This window comes from Aphelocoma coerulescens, chromosome 7 (genome assembly GCF_041296385.1).
Source record: "Aphelocoma coerulescens isolate FSJ_1873_10779 chromosome 7, UR_Acoe_1.0, whole genome shotgun sequence".
NCBI lineage: Eukaryota > Metazoa > Chordata > Aves > Passeriformes > Corvidae > Aphelocoma > Aphelocoma coerulescens.
This window is the reverse complement of record NC_091021.1, coordinates 3,938,518-3,957,053: the sequence shown is the minus strand read 5'-3', so window position 1 is coordinate 3,957,053 and position 18,536 is coordinate 3,938,518. Positions and strand designations below refer to the sequence as shown.

Sequence of the window (18,536 nt, the reverse complement as noted above, 5' to 3'; positions counted from 1 at the left end):
TTCCATACTGTCAACTGAATCAGAGGTTTGGCCACAAGTGTCAGTTTGGGCACTTCAGATTAGCTCTAGGTGGCTGAGATAAAAAGAGCCTGTCAGCTTAGTGGTTGAAGGGACTCTGGTATGTGGCACAAAGAGACACCAAGCTCAGCCAAAGCTGAGAGGCACTGTCTGAAAATGGAAAGAAACCTTTGCTTGAGGGCTCCTAACTGTTCTTGTTTGGCTGGGGGGAATTAGGCAGGATGGTAGAGAAGTAGGTCTGCAAGCCTTTTGTTTCTCTTCACTTCTCCAAGTACCAGGGGACAGAGCACCTTGGAAAAAAAAGGATTAAACAGTCTTTTTCAAACAGCTGCCTTTCAGAAGGAAGGATGCTACTAAGGTGTTTAGGCAATGGTACTATCACTTCAAAGTCAAATTTAGGGGCAGGGTTAGTAGGGCACCCCAGCACTACAGTTAACAAGGCAAAGACACCTTTTCCCCCAAGGTGTCACACACAGCTTGCACTAGTTTAACTGAAATCAGTTTTGAAGTCAAGTCAGTTCAGCAGGTATGAAATCCCAAGAGAACGTACTTAAGTTAGTGCACAGACATCAATTTAGCTCATCTGAGTTACTGAAGTAGGCTAAATCAATACAAGCCACTTGTAAATGGATTTAAAAGAACATTCATGTGGGGTTTGTTTCAATTTAACAAGTCATGTTGAGGAGCAATTTTATTTAAACTCGAGCAAGGTTTCTTTGTTGGCTATCCTCAAACCCTAGATTACGACTCTAATTACCCACCTACACAAGTAGAGAAGAAAGCAACCCTTCCATGCATCTCTGAGGGAAAGTCCCCTGAGGAGAGAAACAGGCAGCACTGCCACTTCTTCCTCACAAGCAAAGCAGTAAGGTTGGATAGGCCCACTGACAAAACAGTTTTTTCTATTTATACTAGAGGGTAAATTAGCAGATTAATATTTACTTCCAGCCACTGCTATCAGCCTGAAGGGGAAATGGAGCAGAATGAGGCCAGCAGAGGTTATAGCTCATTCAACCCATCAGTATCATCAAATTTGCTCAGCAGAGCTTTGATTACTTTTCCAAACTTCAAGGCTGGTTTGTGGTAAGACATTTTTCTAGAAAGGGAGGAATAGAAGGCTAAAACTAGGGCCATGTTAACATATTAATAAATCTCTCAACTAGCAAAACTATTATCTTTATTTGGAAAGCTGAATGCTTCTGAATATTAAATCAAAACCACTAGCTCTGAACATCTACAAGTCTTGTTCCTGGATGAGGTGGGGGCTGCAGTGAGATTTATGGAGCTGGTGCAGGGCTAACTGCACAACCCATGGGATTAAGCTGTTACACATTCACAGCCATTAAAATATCCCTCTCAGCTCTTCTTTGACACACAAAGAGGAGGATGCTGCCCTTGCAACCTCACCCTGTGCATATTTTAGCTCTGTGCCTGCTTTTAAGACATCAAGCCTCACTCATATACCAGCACTCTCTAAAGCAGGAGAGCCTCTGAGTCCGGCTGTTGTTGAAGTGTTTTGGGACTGTCACCTTCACCTGACAGCAGCCCTACAGAGCACACCTGGATCAGCCCTTCAGAGAGCATCTTACTGTGAGCAAACACCAGCCAGAGGCAACCCATGGAATGGGGGCTTTGACATCCAGCTGAAGAGTGGCATCGGGGGTGGGGGTGGAATTTAAAAATTAGGGAGCATGGTATCACCATTTCAGAATAAAACACAGTTAATTGCTGCTCGGTCCTGGTGAGACTGGCACGACATATCCATGCTATGGATACTCCAGGCTTTGGATGTCTGCCAATGCCATTCAATGTCCAGCTCTCCCAAAACACAGCTTGTACCTATTGATTCAACATGAAGGGAAATCTTTTATCAGCCCTTGTGGGCTCCTTCCACAGCCTAGGACACATTTAGCTGTGTCCAGCCCAGCTTCCCCACTGACCACATTTGGGACAACATGCTTTGCCTTTATCCTCCCTGTATTTGCCTTACCCTTTTCTGCACTATGACTTTTTTGTTGTTATTATTAATGGTTGACTCACCTCTGCATTACATTTTTTACTAGTGTTTGCAATACTGTGCTCAAGATAATGGATCTTTAACTGGCTGAGGTATGTAAAGAATATTAGGGGGAAGATGACTATTTCATGGAAGGGAAACTCAGTTAACTCCACCAGCGATGAGAAAGCCATCTCCTGGGCTACACATCCACTCTGCTTCCTGTACAGTGCTAGTAAAGAGTAATTTCAGCAGGATTTGGCCTGGGCCCTCAAGCCAAGGAATTAACTAAGTCATGAGCTAAAGTTCACCACTAGTTCAGGTGCACTTATTTGATGTTGCTTTGGCTTAACAAAAAGGAACCAGTGTGCTTTTGTAAAAGAAAATTCAGTCTAAAACAGATTCAATTATTATTGTTCAATTAACATAATTTGTTTGATCAAAAATGTAAGTTAATTTTTAGGAGAAAGCGTGAAAAACTCTTAAATAAGCCATACCTTTTCATTTAAAAATGAAATGTGGTGCCTGGCACTTTCAGCACTTTCCCCCTTGTTTTTCCAACTATTCCTTTCTCACAGAAGGCCTCCCTGTCAGACATTTTTCACTTTTAAAAAAGTTCCCTAAGAATCTTCCTCTAGCCCTAACTGAAGTCTACACACATGAGGCTGGAGGGTAAGAGCAGCAGTTTAGGCAAGAACATCTTGAACCTCCCCACGAAAACTCATCCTGCCCTTGGGTATGACCCCAGAGTCATTTTGGAAGGGGACTGACCTTCCTTATGATGGAACCAGCACCCAAAGTTTTCACAACCTGTAGCATCAATCTAAATGCATGTCCAGCTGACCAGTTAAAAAACACCAGCAGAAAAAAAAAAGCCCCGAAGCAACACCACAATCTCCTCTCTGCAGCGTGGCAGACAGGGATGTCTTTGATGCTGCCCTTCCTTCTGTACCCTCCCCCCCCCCCCCACGCCGAGTCAAGAGTACCCGTGGTTTCAAACCCAAAGCACGTGGCTCTGCTATTTCTGACGGGCAGAAGCAGAAGTCAGCTCCCCGAGGAATTCCAACGTGAGCACAGCGTTTGTACAAGGGCTGGATGGACGGATGTGCTTTCAGTTCTAAGCCTTAAAGAAACGAGAGTACATCTATGAAAGTTTCACCAAGGAGAAAAAAAAAATAGAAAAGAAGAAAAAAAGGCAAGGCAAAGGGGTTTCAGAGAAGACAGCCCCTTGAGGGATTTCCAAACATCAAAGAAAAAGGCCTCCAGCGTGTTCTCCTCATCTGATACCTTTGTTCCCCCACTCCACGCCCGCAGACACGTTTCTATCGATGCACAAAAGGCTCCTGCAGCCCCCAGACAGCTCCATGTCCACACACATTACCTGCCTCCAGCTCTGACTCCCTCACGCTGGCCCTTCACACCAACCACAGCTCATTTGCCTTGGTTGAAGCCAGATGGGACTGACTAGGGAGTCTGGAGTCCCAGAGAACTCCAGCAGGTCTGTATCCAACAGCCCGGCTGCTCCTTCACCCTCCGTGCGGGTACAGTCCAGGTGAGTGCTGCTGTTCCAGCGCTCCTCGTGGGGCACCTGCTTGGCTGTTTCCCACTCCCCCACCTCTGTTCACTCTGATTTCCCTTCTGCAGGGCTGCATTTCTATTTTCCTCTTTCTATTCTCTTTCTATTTTCTCTTTCTATTTGCCCTCGAGGTTACCTTTTCCTGCCCATCTCTGGTTTGCCTCGGCGTCTTTGAAGAGGGGCAGGGCAGACGCCTCCCGTATTTCCCCTGTTTACAGAGCACACCCACACCCAGCTGCCTGGAGCTGCTGCCCTTGGATGCACCCCGGGCAGCACCTCCACTCCCCTGGGGCAGGGAGTGGGGAGCACATGAGTCAGGTCACAAAGGGTCGATTGCAATTGTCAGTCAATTGACAATTGTTATTGTCAGTTCCCTTTACTTTCCCCAGTCACAGAAAGAAGCAAACCCTTGCTCCCCATCAGGGACATTGCGCAAATTTGGAAGCTGCCAAGAGTTTTCCTCACCCTGGACGCTGCAGGCAGGACTTGTCAGTGCAGCACTGCAGAGGGGTTCAGTCTGTTGGAACTTCTTTCACAGACTAACACCCAACACATCCTCGTGACAGCAGTGGTTCCCTTTCACATCCCGGTGGACAAAGCTTGTGTGATCAAACTCAGTTTCAGACAATCTCTTAATGACCTGCTGCTCACTGCTAGCCCTGCCCTGCCGCACATCTCGAGGCCGCTGCAGACCAACCCAAGCTGCAAATACCCACTGGGGGCTTTGGTGAGACTGGTCCCTGTGCTAGGCAGGCTGAGACTTTGTGACACTGCAGGAAACAGGCTCGTGTGCAGCCAAGGAACAAGCAGGCTGCGCTGGAGCTTTCCCTCTGCCAGCCTACGTGACACTCACCCCTGTGCCGAGTGTTTGGGGGCTGCTCTGTCTCCCCTGCCTGCAGGGGCTTTCCTGGAGCTAAATGCAGCAAAGGAAAGCTTTTGGTTCATGGCCTCTCCAGTCCCTCTATACAGGGTTTCTAGGGAATTTCTCACTGCAGTGAATGATATGATAATGAACAGGCATGAAAATATCCTAGAGACACCAACTACTTCCAATATGTAAACCTAGGGATCTGAGCCAACCTTCTTTGAACTCAGTGGGACTTCTTGCAATGAATGGTGACCTAAACCCAAACTCATTATTTCTATAGGCTGGCAAGAAAAGCTAGAAAAAGGAGCTCACTCTTGGACTTGGGTTTAAATCCAGGTCTGTGAGCATATGCTGTTTTCCCGACCTGTGTACAAGGTCACTGAAATGCCTCTGCTGAGCTTTAAGTTAAGGCACTGAATTGACACCTGATCCCTAGAGTTTCATGCCATTTTGATCGAGAAGTCAGCAGCTCCACAGGGCTGGAGGCTGGTCCCTCTGCCCCACCAGTGCTCACAGCTCATGTCCCCACTGTGGACAGTGACAACTGGACTATCCTGCTCAGCAACTTGCCTTTGGCCAAGGAGTGCTGATAGATTGCATTCCCCATGTAACACAAGACTTTAATTACTTTACAAAAGCACAGAATTCCTTGTCAGCTGTAGCCTGTCAGAAGGAAATGAGAAAATCAATGAATTCAGAAGACTGCAGAGAGAAAGGGGGAAAAAAATAAAAAATTTTAAAAAGCCAAACCAAACAACAAACACTGAAAGTAATGCTTCTTTCATTCATCTGAAGAAGATATACTACTGGAGCAGCAAGGATTTAAATTTCTAAACACCTAGTCAAGACTTAGCCTAGGCTGGGGAGAACAATCCAGTTGTTCCTTTCTTTCCCAAGCTGGTGAGAAGCTGGGGTATCTATTTGTTCAGCAGTGCTGTCACTATAAACTGTACGATCCTTCCCGACTGTAATGCTTACTGCACTTTACTTAAGTTATAGTGCAGCTCAGCACAGATCTGTCTGCCAAAGTTGGATATTTTGAAATGCCTCCCATTCCTGACCCGTGTGATTGAAACGGAGGGATTACTCTGTTCAGATGTTTAACTCCCTGCAAAGCATGCAGACAGAGAAGTCCCCATGCTGCTGAAGCTCTTGAGTCAAGGAAGCCGGGCAAAACTACTCCATTAACACAAGGCTTCAGTATTACTGGATTTATCTTGATTGCCCACATTTCCAGAAAACTAAAGGGTGTTTCACACCTCAGAACATGGAGAATTTCTTGCTTCATAATTGAAAAATGCACAGATAGAGAGAACTACTGCAGAGAGGTAAAAGAGAGAAATTGCCAAGGAAAAATAGAATGAGTGGTGTTATTATTTTACATGGCATTATCAGGTAACAATGGCAACATACCTGGATGCATTTTTTAATGACATTCAAACGAACGTTTGACAGTGTTAAAGTTGAATCCCACATCACACCAGATCCCCTCTGAATAGCATTTTCAATTACACCCTCAAAATTGGTCTAATTAAAGCAGGCAAGCATTATTGGCTCTGTTGTAGAAGTGGTATGATTCACAAAATGAAGCAGCAGATTCACAAAATGAAGCAGCAGATTCACAAAATAAAGCAGCAGATGTGGAGATTACTGCAGGGCTAGGAAGGACTTCCTCCATCTACTCTAGACCCAAGTCTTTACCTGCAGACCCTTCTTTACCCAGCAGCCACATAATTAAGACTCTGAAAGCCCAGGAAAGCATGCTTCTGTTTGCAGAGACCATAGTTAAGACAGGAAGGATCTGCTGGGTTATTCAGCCCAAGCATGGGGCCCAAGTGGTGTGGTCAACACTATTCCCAAAGCCAGCGAGGCTGGATGCTGGCTCAGGGATCCCTGGCCAGAGCTCCTGGTGCAGACATGCCCTGAGTCAGCTGTCATTAGCTGGTATTAATCCTGGCAGAGCACCCTGTACACAACATCCTTAAAAGGGCTTAAGTGGATGTTAGGCACTAGTTAACTTATAAATTAAAGTATGAATTAAATTATCCACTGAAGGAAGTAAATGGCAATTTAAATTTCAGTTCATTACGAAGTCAAAGCAAGTAAGCCAATTTACACTAGATAAGTTTTTGGCCTGGTTTCTCCTCCCCTTGATTTTAAGCCCTGTTTTGTTGCAGGAGAGGCTGTGTGACATGAAGTTATCCTGCTGCCTGACACTACAGGCTCACTGTATTACTCATCAGTAATTCTGTGTATTGCTTTCAATAAGCTGGTTTACACCATTTGCAATAGATGTGATTCCTAGTTCATGTGAAATCATTGGGGGGCAGGGGAATACCAGCACACATGGGGGATCCCATTTCCAGTTAGAAACATTTACTAGTGTATCATTATTTGGATGAGCTTTTTGCTTAAATTCCTGCCATAGTCATTCCAAACAAGGTTGCGCATTTCTAACACTAAAGACAGATTTGAAAACAGTGAAGTGCTCTGAAATAAAGAAAAACTGAGCATAATTTGTCGATCAACGAGTTACAAAGAATAACAGACATTAGTTATACTATTTAGCATGATAAAAGCATATCCAAACCCTTCAGAGACACTGTGCGAAATTCTTGCTGTGCTGAAATTTAAAAACCAATGTCCCACCTTTGTTACTGGACAAAATACACTCATAAATATAAATCTCACAAGGCTCAAAATCAGTATTTATTTCAGGCTGTATAAAACACAGTTTTTTGCCTTGCTAAGACCTGTGAGCAATTTTCTGCCAGCTGGAGGCAGTTGCTCCTCAGTCTGCAGGTCCCTTATCTGGGATTCCTGAGGGCGGCATCTGCAGCTGAGGAGAGCCTGGAAGCATTCCCAGGCATTGATGCCAAGTGGCAGGGAGCAGCCCGAGCCCGTGCTCCCACTGCCACCAGGGATGGGTCTCCGGGCTCTCCCGGCTGTCAAATCACACCTGTGATGTCTGAGGAGAGCAGCAGCTGGAACGGGATGATTTTTTTTCTCGGGAAAGAGTCTAACAGGGGGAGAGAAGACAGACGTGCTCTAGCAGGCACACTTGCATTTCTGACCCTGGGGGCAGCCCCAAGCCTCCTTCCTTCTCTCCACAAGGACAGGGTGAGCAAGGGGAACTCAGGGGCGGTTCTTTGCACGTCCCCCAGGCCCGTGGCACCACACAGAGAATCCTCCACAACCGTACTTCCCTCGGGAAAGGAGGTGTTCCTCCCTTTTCTCCTACCCACTGGAGATCTAGGTTTCTCCTAGCCACAAAGCTGTGCTGGGATAGCCATGCCTCTGTGGGCAGGGCAGCTCCAAGGATATGGGAGAGGAGCCCGCCTGGGCAGTCACAGAGCCGCTGCAGCTTCTCCTACAGAGAACTCCTGCGGCAGCCCGGCACGCAGCGGGACCGCAGGGATTTTTAAACCAATTCCTCACGCCTCCATGTATCCTAGCAACCCTCTCCGAAGTTACAGATGCGATGCCTCGCCCACCTGTTGCACAGCCAGCCTGAGGCAAGTTACACATCGCTTCCTTCCCAGCTCATCCCGCGAATCCGCCGCGGCGATTAAGGAAAGTGGGAATGTGCCCCAGCCAGCCGGCGGGTGTCACACACAGGCACCCCTGGGCGCCAGGAACTCGGCGCTGGCTCCTGCATGTGCTCCAAGGAAAGGTCTCGCTGGCACAGCCTTTGTGATCAAGGCAGGAAAAACGGGGTGGCCTTGCCGCAAAAATGCCTGATGTGCCATTGCTCGGGTCCTGCGCAGACACCCAGGAACGATTTCCAAAAGAATTTTAGGTCCGAAAAATGCGCAGTGAACAAAACTTGACTCCTCCTGTGCCCTTCCCTCCAACCCGAGCTGCAATATAATTACAGTAAATGAGCTTGTTAAGGAAAAAAGACAAAAAACTGCTCGAAAAGCAACCTTTTTAAGGAGTGATGCCACTCCAAAGTATTCTTTAGCATTTTCGATTTTCTGTGGGAGAAAAAAAAAATACTGAAAACATTATAGAAATAACCATTGAACATGAAAATTTTGCTCTGCAGAAAAATAAAAACCAAATTTAATAAAAAATTAAAAAATATAAAATCAATTACAATAATCTGTTGAAGGGGAGATTTACAATTTTACAAAATTTACTTTCTACACCTGTGAAAATGGTCCTTTCTTTATGATTGTCCTGCTCATCAAATTAGATTTCCTTTGTTTGGCTATCACTGATCAAATCCTTTAAGCTGCAATATCCATTTCTCACTTGAACCTCAGTTATCTTAATTGATCATTCACCTGCATTCCTGAAAAACAAACAAAGAAACCCCCTAAACATTTTGCTGTGGGTTTGTTTCTTTTTTGTGTTACTGAACTTATCACTGCTAAGTCCACTTCATTCTAATATATTCAATAATTCAAGGGATGCACGGAAGCTGCTGTCCCCAAGGCCAGTAGGGAAGATGAGGTTGTCACTGCTCAAAGACACATAATTTTCTGTAGATCTTTCTTATTCATCGTCACAGAGGAAAATATGGGATACTTCCTAAATGGTTCTGGCACTTGTGAGTTATCCCTCTTTCCCCACCCAGGCAGACAAATGCTGTAATGAGATGCAGCATTTAGGTTCCCTCTCTGTTTGGAGTGCTCCAAATGTGAGTGCCCTTTCACTGGGTAGGCTGAGGCTGACTGCCTGGTGATCCGCAGTGGCTCCTGGGCAATGACTGGAAGAAGCTGGCACACCTTCTCCCTCAGCACCACTTACTCTTCTCATCTCAGGCTGAATAATACACCCAGGATGTCAAACCCTCCTTTTCACTGTGAGGCTACTTGGCAGCTGGATCTGCACACTGAGATGAGTCCAGCTGAGATGGCAGCAGCCACTTCATTAGCTCAGTGTCAGCTCGGTTTTGACACATTTGTGGAACCATTGACTAAGTTTTTATAACAAGCGAGAACAGGATTTTTATAGCTAAGATTTTTTGCAAGTGTCACATGAATTTTAGGACATAGTCTTGGGCTGAGCTATACAAACAAAACTCCCTTGTGGTTTGACAGACATCATGAGTGAGAATTGGATCATGTTTTCTGTGTGAGATAAAACTAACTGCCTTCACAGCTGTCATTTTTTTATAGTGCAAGGGAGGAAATTCAAGCATTTAAAGTTACATTTAAATATGAAAACTTGATAGACATATCTGGCAATAAAAACACAGCTGTTAACAACACAGAAAATACTGCAGTGGTACAGCACAGGAGGTTGAAACTCTGTGTGTGAGGAGAATCTGCAGGTGAGAGCAGCTTCCTCATTTATTTAACACAGGGAGTAGGGCTTGTGTTTGTAGATTGTGCGGTACTAGGCAGAAATACCCTCAGGAGCCTATCATCCAGCACTGCACAAATAAGAACAGAGTTTCCCAAACCTCCGTGAACAAGGCATAAGCCCTGGAATGACAATTCTTCACATGCAAGTCAGAAGCCATGTTATATTTTACTCAGGTGGAAGAGATGCATGATTCAAAGCCAGTCTCTTGAAATCTGCAGTGGACTTGAAGAATGCGAGCTCATGGGGGCTGCTTCTTCTTTAGTTTCGCAGCCCACCGGTGGTTTCTGGGGTAAACCTTTTAAAGAATAGGTTCAGATACAGCTGATCCATCACAGCCTCGCAACATCACCAACTCCCACATCCACCAGTTATTTTTATGCAGCTACTAGTGCTAAGGATGTGTCAGGAAAATTAATGAAGTATGAATATGCTCTGGGAAGAGCAAGCGCAACAAGAGGCAGGTTGTGGGTTAAAATAGCCTGGTGCATCTTAACCAGTGCACAGAATGGTCAGAGAACAGCTGCTGGAGAGACTCATGAGGCCCTGGCATGTTATCTAAAAAACACTAAGAGTATTTTCAAGCACACACTGGCTCACATTCAGCACCCAGAAGCTATTTTAAGTGCTCCACGGAGACAAGCTAGTGTTATTAGGGCACTTTTCTTCCATACACAACAATTCATTTTGAGTCGAATAATCCCATCAGAGGCCCTTGTAAACACCTAAATCAGAAGAAGTGGCTGTGATGATCTCATATTGGGAGAGATTCACGGGCTGAACTAAGGTTTTTTTAAGACACTTAAAAAGAAAATGAAACTACTTGCTGGGCAGTCTTGGTGCTGTGTCTGTCACGTCACAGCAGCTCCCAGAAGGCATCTCTGGAGTCTGAGGAAATGCGAATTGGCACAGGGAAGCTGGTTGAAGAAGAAAATTTGAGCAGAAGCCTACAAGATAAGTTTTTTTACTGTACTGAGCAGCAAAGCCATGGCCAAATGAGCCCTCAGAGTACAACTCTCACCTCCTGGCAGAACCACCTCAGACCCAAGAAGAAAGATTTCCATCATTTTCGGGCCTTGGCCTCACCTCACCTCTCTGTCTCAGTTTCACCCAGCCTAGTGTCTTTAGAAGGCGTTTTGAGACTCAAAGACCAGAAAACATATACAAAGAAAGAGATAATGCTGTTATCACCCGATGCTGTGGCTCTGTATGATGCGAAGGCACAGACAGTCACAATGAACTCCCTATATCAGAAAGGTGGGAAGAAATATGGGAACAAAAGAGGAGGAAATTGGCTTATGACAGTGACAGAGTGAAGAGTAGTAGATGACAGGGATTTAGAGACCTTTGGGATGTACTCTGATATTGGCATGATGGTCTCAGTAAAGAAAATTGTCAAAAATATGACCAGAGAAAAGAGCCTAATCAGAGTCATCCAAAACTGGTTTATTTTGTAAAATATTTCAGGCCTTCTTTTCCCTCCTGTTTTTGAAAGCCTTGCTTTTCAGCCTGGTGAGGCTGAACAGGGAACTGTAAGCTACTCTAAATGCTGAGAGACAAAAAAAGCAGAGAGGGAACAGTGCCTAAATATAGTTCAGAAGGTTCCCACCTCTCCATACTGAGGTTCAACCTCTACAGCCAGCTCAGGTCAGTGATTTTCAGTCAGCTTTCAGCCACTAGCAGATACAAGGCCACATCAAAATTACCAACATTTAGGGTAGAAATTATCATAGTTGATGAGGAACCAGGTATAAATAAAATACTTCCAGTGAACTCCCTAAAAAGAGCCACTGCCTGCTCTTTATTAAGTTACAGTCCATTGATATTTAGCAAGTTTTAATCTCCCAAACCACTGACTGGATCCTCAGATGGAGGAAATGAATTGTTGATTTACACCACAGCATGATCCAGCCCTGAATTTACAGGTAAACATAAGGCTGTGGACTTTGCTTACATTTTTGGCTCAAAAAAAAGCACTTTTCTCACTATATGCAGTGAACTATTTTTGCTTAGAAAAGGGATTTCTAAAATTAAATAAATCAAAGATACAGAGGCACAGGGATGCTAAAGCTAAAGTAACTTGGCAGAAAATACCCAGCACCTGAAGAAACACACATGCAGTAATCAAGGATCACAAGGAAACCAACATGCTCATGATATCAACACACAGAAGAAAGTTCACATACCCTTTCAACAACTATTTTTGTTTCAAATACGCTCTTGCCATGACTCTCATGGGCAGTCCTTGATCATTATGGAGAGAAGCACTTTTGTGAACCAAAACCGTAATGATGTACCAACAAACCCCTCAGAGAACACACACCTGCCAGGCTCTTGCGGTACCTCAGTCTCCTGCACAATGCAAGTGTCTGAGGGCAGTGCGGAAATACTCAACAAGCTCATTTGTTTTTCTTGCAACTAATCCACCACATTTCCAAGTTTCACTTACCCGTCAGGTTCCTCAGCCCAAGTTCCCTGAGTCCAAAGTTCCCATCCTTCCTGTAGTTAAGGAAAATGGCCAGAGCATATCGCTCCTCGTAGAGCTTGGTCCCACGAACGATGCGCAGGTTCTCCAGGGGCAGGTATTCAAACTGGTTCAAAGCCACCAACACATAGCCCGTGACTTCTCGGATAGACTGGAAGGCAGAAATTAAACAAACACATCAGATATGGTCCATTTTTAATGGTCCTGAATCTTCCAGACAGTGGATGCTGTAGGACAAGATGCCACTACCCAAGACAAAAAAAACCAAACCACCTTTGGAAAACAAATTCTGTTTCAACTTAATGATTTCAAGCACATTCCTGTTTTCATTTTAGTGAGTTTACTAGAAATAGTTGTTTAAAAGGTAGAAAATAAAGAGGTAGCCATTTTTCTCAGTTTATTGAAACTGAAACAGAAATTCACTGTAAGGTACTAAGGATTCACAAAGAGATGATTTTGCACAACTCAAAGCAGAGAGCAGGTCAAGGGCCTCTGCAGTACATGAACAGAATCCACTGGGGCAATGCCACAGTTCAGATGAGATTGTCTGTCTGCAAGTAACTGTGTGTTGTACAGCGTATTTCAGGGTGGGACTGAAGGGACACAACATGGAAAACACCTCTGGAAGAGCTCACCATCAAACAGGAACAGATGGGAGACGCGGGGCCAGTTTGGAAGAGGAAATAAAGACAACACATCTATGTATTAACACTCATTTTGTGTACTTTCAAATGGAACTGATCACTGAACATTTGCAAAGATTCATCTCAAAGTTTCATCTGGAAGTGCTGGAACCATCCATGCCCATACATCCAGGTCTTCGATCAGAACTGCTATCCAAACTTTTAGTAAAATGATTGCTGCAGCTTTGAGTTGGCTGAAATCTTCATTGGCTTTAGATGAACTGCTCAATAACCCTCCTGCTCATATTCAGGAATTGATTGCCTGGGCTGGAAAGGGGAAAAAAAACCCAAAACCCAATAACTAGAAAAAGTTTTTCAAAGTCCAAAAGATTAACAGAACTAAGATGTTGTCAGGAAAAAAGTACTGAATACCCAAAAGCAGAGAAATATGCTCCCTTAGAAAATAAAGTTCATTCTAAGGAATTGAAAGGAATGGCCTAGAAATACGCAAATGCCTGTGAAAAATGTCATTTCAACACTCACAGCGACCCCACCATCCTCAGCAGGACTTGACACAGGCTGAAGGATGCTCCTGGCCAGATCCTGGAAACAGGATCTCCATGTTGGAGAGGGTCTCTTGAGTCTGTTTCTCAAAGCTCACCTAACCCGATGCCTGCAACAACCACTGTACAGGCGTGTGTTTGAGTGCGTGTGCATATTTAGTGGACAGAAATTGATACCACTACTTGTGTGCTTAAGTGGCTGCATGCACTTTTTCCTTCCCTTTGGCAAAGTCAATACCTTAAACAAAACACTGAAAGAAAAATTCTGCTCAGAGTAACGTGCCCAGACTATAACCAACATGACGGGGACTCCAGTCGATAATGTAATAAAAACAACCTGACAAGCAACAGCAGGCAGAGAATCCAATGTGTTGTGTCTGTATCATTAATAAAGAAAGGCAACAATGGATTTGCAGCACCAAGGACAGGATCTTGCTTTGCTGGTTCAGCGCTTTGCCGTGATTTCACATTTAAGTGTGCACGAGCCTTTTAATTAGGCTTATAAAAGCCTGCAAGGTTATTAACACGTGGCAGTGTACATAAGGAATGATTTCTAGGCCACAAAATCTAGGTACTAGCTGTCCTTCTGAAGTCAAACATTTGTACTCAGCTGAAGCTGCTGAAAAAGCTGTGGAGCCATTTCCAGACTTGCTTGGCATCTAAACAAAGCCCAGTGTCCTGACAGGACTCTGGTGAAAACCCAGTGAGTGGAGGTAGGTTGAGAAGTACGGTTCAGCAGCTCAGTATTAAATGTAGAGCTGCCTTATACCCTGGGACACTGATTCCATTATAATCAGAAGCTTTCCAGCACTTTCATGATAGCTCTTTGCCTTCAGACATTTCAGCTTAGCCAGTTTGGTCAGGAATTTGCTTTTCATCATATGCAAAAATTTCTTTAAGCTGGCTTTTCTAGTGTCTCCTCAGAATTCAGGAAATACTTAAATTACACTCAGCGCTCTAATTTCTCCACTGATATTCTAGGGATACTGTGATTGCTCTAATTAATTTAAATGGATGTTTAACTTGGAATAGAGTGGAAAAAATTAAAAGCAGTCCCAAAATTGCATCTGAACAGGTCCTCCCTGCCAATTGCTGTCACTTACAACCATATTTTCTATTTTTAGGGTAGGTCTTACTGCCAAACAGCAATTCCACCTGAAAGAGCTGCAATTCAGCACAGAACTGAAATCATACACACACACAGAGCAGCAAATCTTCATTCCAAACTTGAAAAAAAAGCCAAAAAAGCGCCAAAAAACCCAGAAAAATAACTAGAGAAAATGACAAAGTTCTGTTGCTGATAATTGTGAACTGCCTCAGAAGCCCTGCACTTTGTTTGGATTAACCAACTGAAATGACAAATTATGGCAAGTATTTTGACAAACCAGAAGGTTCTTTGCAGTCCCATGGCTTCCACCATATTGCAACACAAATTTATTTGCTGGAAACCCTGCCATGTTCATGCTTGCAAAACAAAATTATGAAAATAAACCAGAAGAGTTTCTAATTTCCTACAAAACAACCACCTGACCACCCAAATCTAGTAGTCTGTTACATTAAGTCAGAGTTTCATTATGGGTTTAAATTCATAGGAATGAAAATAGGAATGAAAAATGCAGAACAATAACCTGCTTTGCAGGATGGTTTCTGACTGGTTTCTGGTTTACAGGGTGTTTTGTGTCTGGTCCATCTTGGAAAAAATGTACTGGGAATGCAGAAGGCATCTCAAGTTTTGGCTACTCCTGGCCAACACTGTCACTTTGGCAGGCACTGCAAGTTTTAACATGATTCTCACTGAAAATGGACACCTGCCCACTTAGAGCTCACTCCTAGCCCTGCTGGAGTCACTGCAAAGATGCCTGTTGGCTTCCATACTGACTCACAAATCCTCATGCCAGATGGGACCAGGCAGCCAGATCTCCTCCCCTGCACCTCGTGCCAAGGTCAGGCCTGATTTGAACCTCTCATCCTTTGAATTCAAGGCTGGACACTTTCCTGGGCAGGTATCCTGGACTCAGGTATCCTCATGCTCTATCTGAGCTGTTTCCCAGCTTCCATCTGTGTTTCCAAGAAGGTGCATCTCCCAGTCTGATTCTCCTGCTAGGGCTACAGGTACTTGCAAAAACACATTTCCCATGAGTCTGTCCCACAGGAAAGACAAAAAGGAAACTGAGCCTGTCAAACATCAGCCCCTGGATAAGGACAAGCTTCCTGCAGAAACAAAAGGAGTGTCGGGAGGAAAAAGTATTAATCCTTGACATATCCAGTGCCTCATGAGCTGCTTAAAAACACACCAAACCACAGGGTTCTGATATATTTACCAGGAAAAAAGCTCTTTATTTCCATTTTCAGACAGGAGATGAGCACCTGTACTCCACAGTTTGCTGTCTCTGTGTCCAGCAGTGTCCTGCACCCCAGGAACAGCCATGTTCTATAAACCAGTCTCCTAACACACTCTATGAGCCCCAACACAGCCAATTCTTTGGTTGCTAAAAATAGTTACCCTGAGATAAGAGCAAAGCAAGTGGAGGTGCTGCCCGCCCCAGGGGGCCACCCCAAGATGGGCAGTCCTGCAGAGGGTGACAAAGAAACTCACAATGACACCAAAAGCAAAAGGGTTCTTTTCGGAGGTTCTTTTTCAGATGATGAACGGTAAAAACGAGCTCTAGACAGCCCATTCCCTTAACTGCAACTAATATTAGCTGAGCACAGATGAAGTACTTGAAGCTCCGAACAGCAAAACCAGAATTATCCTGTCAGCTGGGAGTAAATGGGAGTAAAATTGTTCCCTGCCATCTTAAATCGTTCTTTGGTTCGAATCAAGTGAATCTGAGTGAAGCCAAGCAAAATAACAGCGAAAACTTCATCATTCCGCCCAGAACAACAGATCAATGAACGATTAGGGAAGCTGATGTTTCTCATAAACACTACCAAGGCTTCTTAACATCCATCAGGAAGGCTGGGCTGTGGCAGAGGCACCGAAGAGAACTCTATGGTGGGGTTTATTTCAGCTGCAGACACATCTATCCAGTCGCTGAACCTGATCTGGTAAAGCCCCTGCTGCCTCAGCTGACCAGACACGGCCCCAGCAGAGAGTCAGAGACAAAAACCTGCCACGGCAGTCAGCTCACACTTGTGCGACCACTGACAATTAATTCTCTTTTTGGGTGTTTTTCCCCTTTTCCATAAAAGCCAAGAACATTTTGATCTACTTCAATCTCACTTGAAAGCACCAATAAACATAGGTGCAGGAGGGGAGGATCACCTGAAGAACAAGTGTGCTTAATTCACAAACATGAAAAAAAGGAAGCACTTTTCACAACTCAAATGGACTTGAACAGAGTATCTCACATTTTGCTTTTTTATCAATTAAAAAGTATGCATTTGTATCTGGTGAGAACTGTCCAACATCCAACTGGCCAAATTTTGAGGAAACAAATTTTTATTATCAGAAAAAAACCCCCACAATACAGCAAAGTCAACACCTGCCTAACTTTAAATCAGTTCACAAATTCAGTTGGGCATGTTTGTGAACGTGCTGGTAACCATCAATTAATTTTCATTTGTATTCATACATTTTTACCCATGCAATGCAACACACCTGTCACTGTCACAATTAAAAAACTAATATTTACTGAATAACCATTAAGTAGTCTCTAAGCAGCTACATCACTTGCAGTTCTAACTCTGGGAGAAACAATAACAGCCAAAATGTGGAAATAGCAATTTATGGAGCTCAATTTGCTGTTCCATGCATTGCTCATTGAGGGTTATGAATTTCTAATGACACGAGAAACTGAGATTTTCAAAGCAGTTCAGGTATATACGGGATCCAGCCTTTGCCAGCTTCTCTCAAAACTCCATCCATACCATGAGAAATATGTGGCACACACTGACATTTCTCCTGTCTGGGAGGACAACCCATTTAGAGACTATGTCAGAGCTCATGTGGCATGCACATGAGGAATTCTGTCCCACCACAAGCTCATGTCTTGTCTCCTTCCACGCTGTGCATCCTTTAATTACATCAACACTTGTGAAATTGTGATGTTAAGCCCTCCTGAGCACCAGTGGTTTTCCAGGTAGTCTGTGCAAGCTTCAGTAAAAATCCCTTAAGTTTGAGCACACTGATCAATACCAGAACACAGCTTTTAGAAAACATTTTCTAGTGCCTGGTCAGAAGCAAGCAGTGTATCCTAACTAGAGCTGCCTTGGCAGCTGCAGAAAGATTGTTGTCTAAAGCACTAAAGTTGCAGTTTTTATTCAAATTGGTTAATAAAGAAAGAGGAGCCTCTGGTAGTCTTTCAATTTACATTATGGTGTATTAAAGGCAAAGGAAAGGCTTGGATTTAATTTTGTTAAGAGCTGTACCTGAGGAGCCCTGCACTGCTGCGTGCTGCAGAATCGAACTGTGATTCAGTTATTTATGACAGCTGGTAGGAACTTTAACTCATACTCTTTTCCTCACAGACATCTGGTCTTCTTTGGTAATGTGCTTACAAAACATCCTGAGCAGCAGATCAGTGAACTGAACACAGCACTCGATTTCCCCAACTCTAAAGCAGCAGTCAGTCAGATGCATCTTTTGTTAAGGCCACTGGAAGTTTGTAAGGATTTTGCTACATAATGCACAGAACCCACCTGGGGAGTTGTTGAACTAAAGCTCTGTTTTCTGAATGGCTGGTCTTTACATTGCATTATTCCAAGAGTGGGACTTTTCATACATTAAAATAGGAGGATTAGCTGTGCAGTTAGTTATTTACTGAGCTTCATGTAGGAAACACACTGTTGCTTATATGAGGCAAATTTGGCTGTGTCTGAGCTAGTATTCATTACAGTAGGGTCTAGGGAGGTCTTGGAAGAAAAACAAATACCAGTCTAGAAACCTTTAAACTGCAGGACAATGTCCAAACCTGGCATTTGGAAAGAACGGTGATGTACAAAAACATGGGGAGCCTTTGAAATGTGTATCTTGACTAATTTTTAAAGAACTGATGAGAAAACAATCTTGGACTTGAAAACCAAAATAATAATAAAATAATAAAATAATAAAATAATAAAATAATGAAATAATGTGGGAATGAGAACATTAAG

General features: G+C 43.9%; 1 protein-coding gene across 3 annotated transcripts in view; it reads right to left on the bottom strand.

Annotated features, from left to right (window-relative positions):
• The window catches only part of ERBB4 (erb-b2 receptor tyrosine kinase 4), a 574,516-nt gene that overhangs the window by 259,844 nt on the left and 296,136 nt on the right, over positions 1-18,536 (bottom strand). For all 3 annotated transcript variants that reach the window (XM_069021790.1, XM_069021791.1, XM_069021792.1), the window contains exon 3: positions 12,221-12,407. In XM_069021790.1, the coding sequence (XP_068877891.1) occupies positions 12,221-12,407 (187 nt within the window). The remainder of the gene's footprint in view (positions 1-12,220; positions 12,408-18,536) is intronic.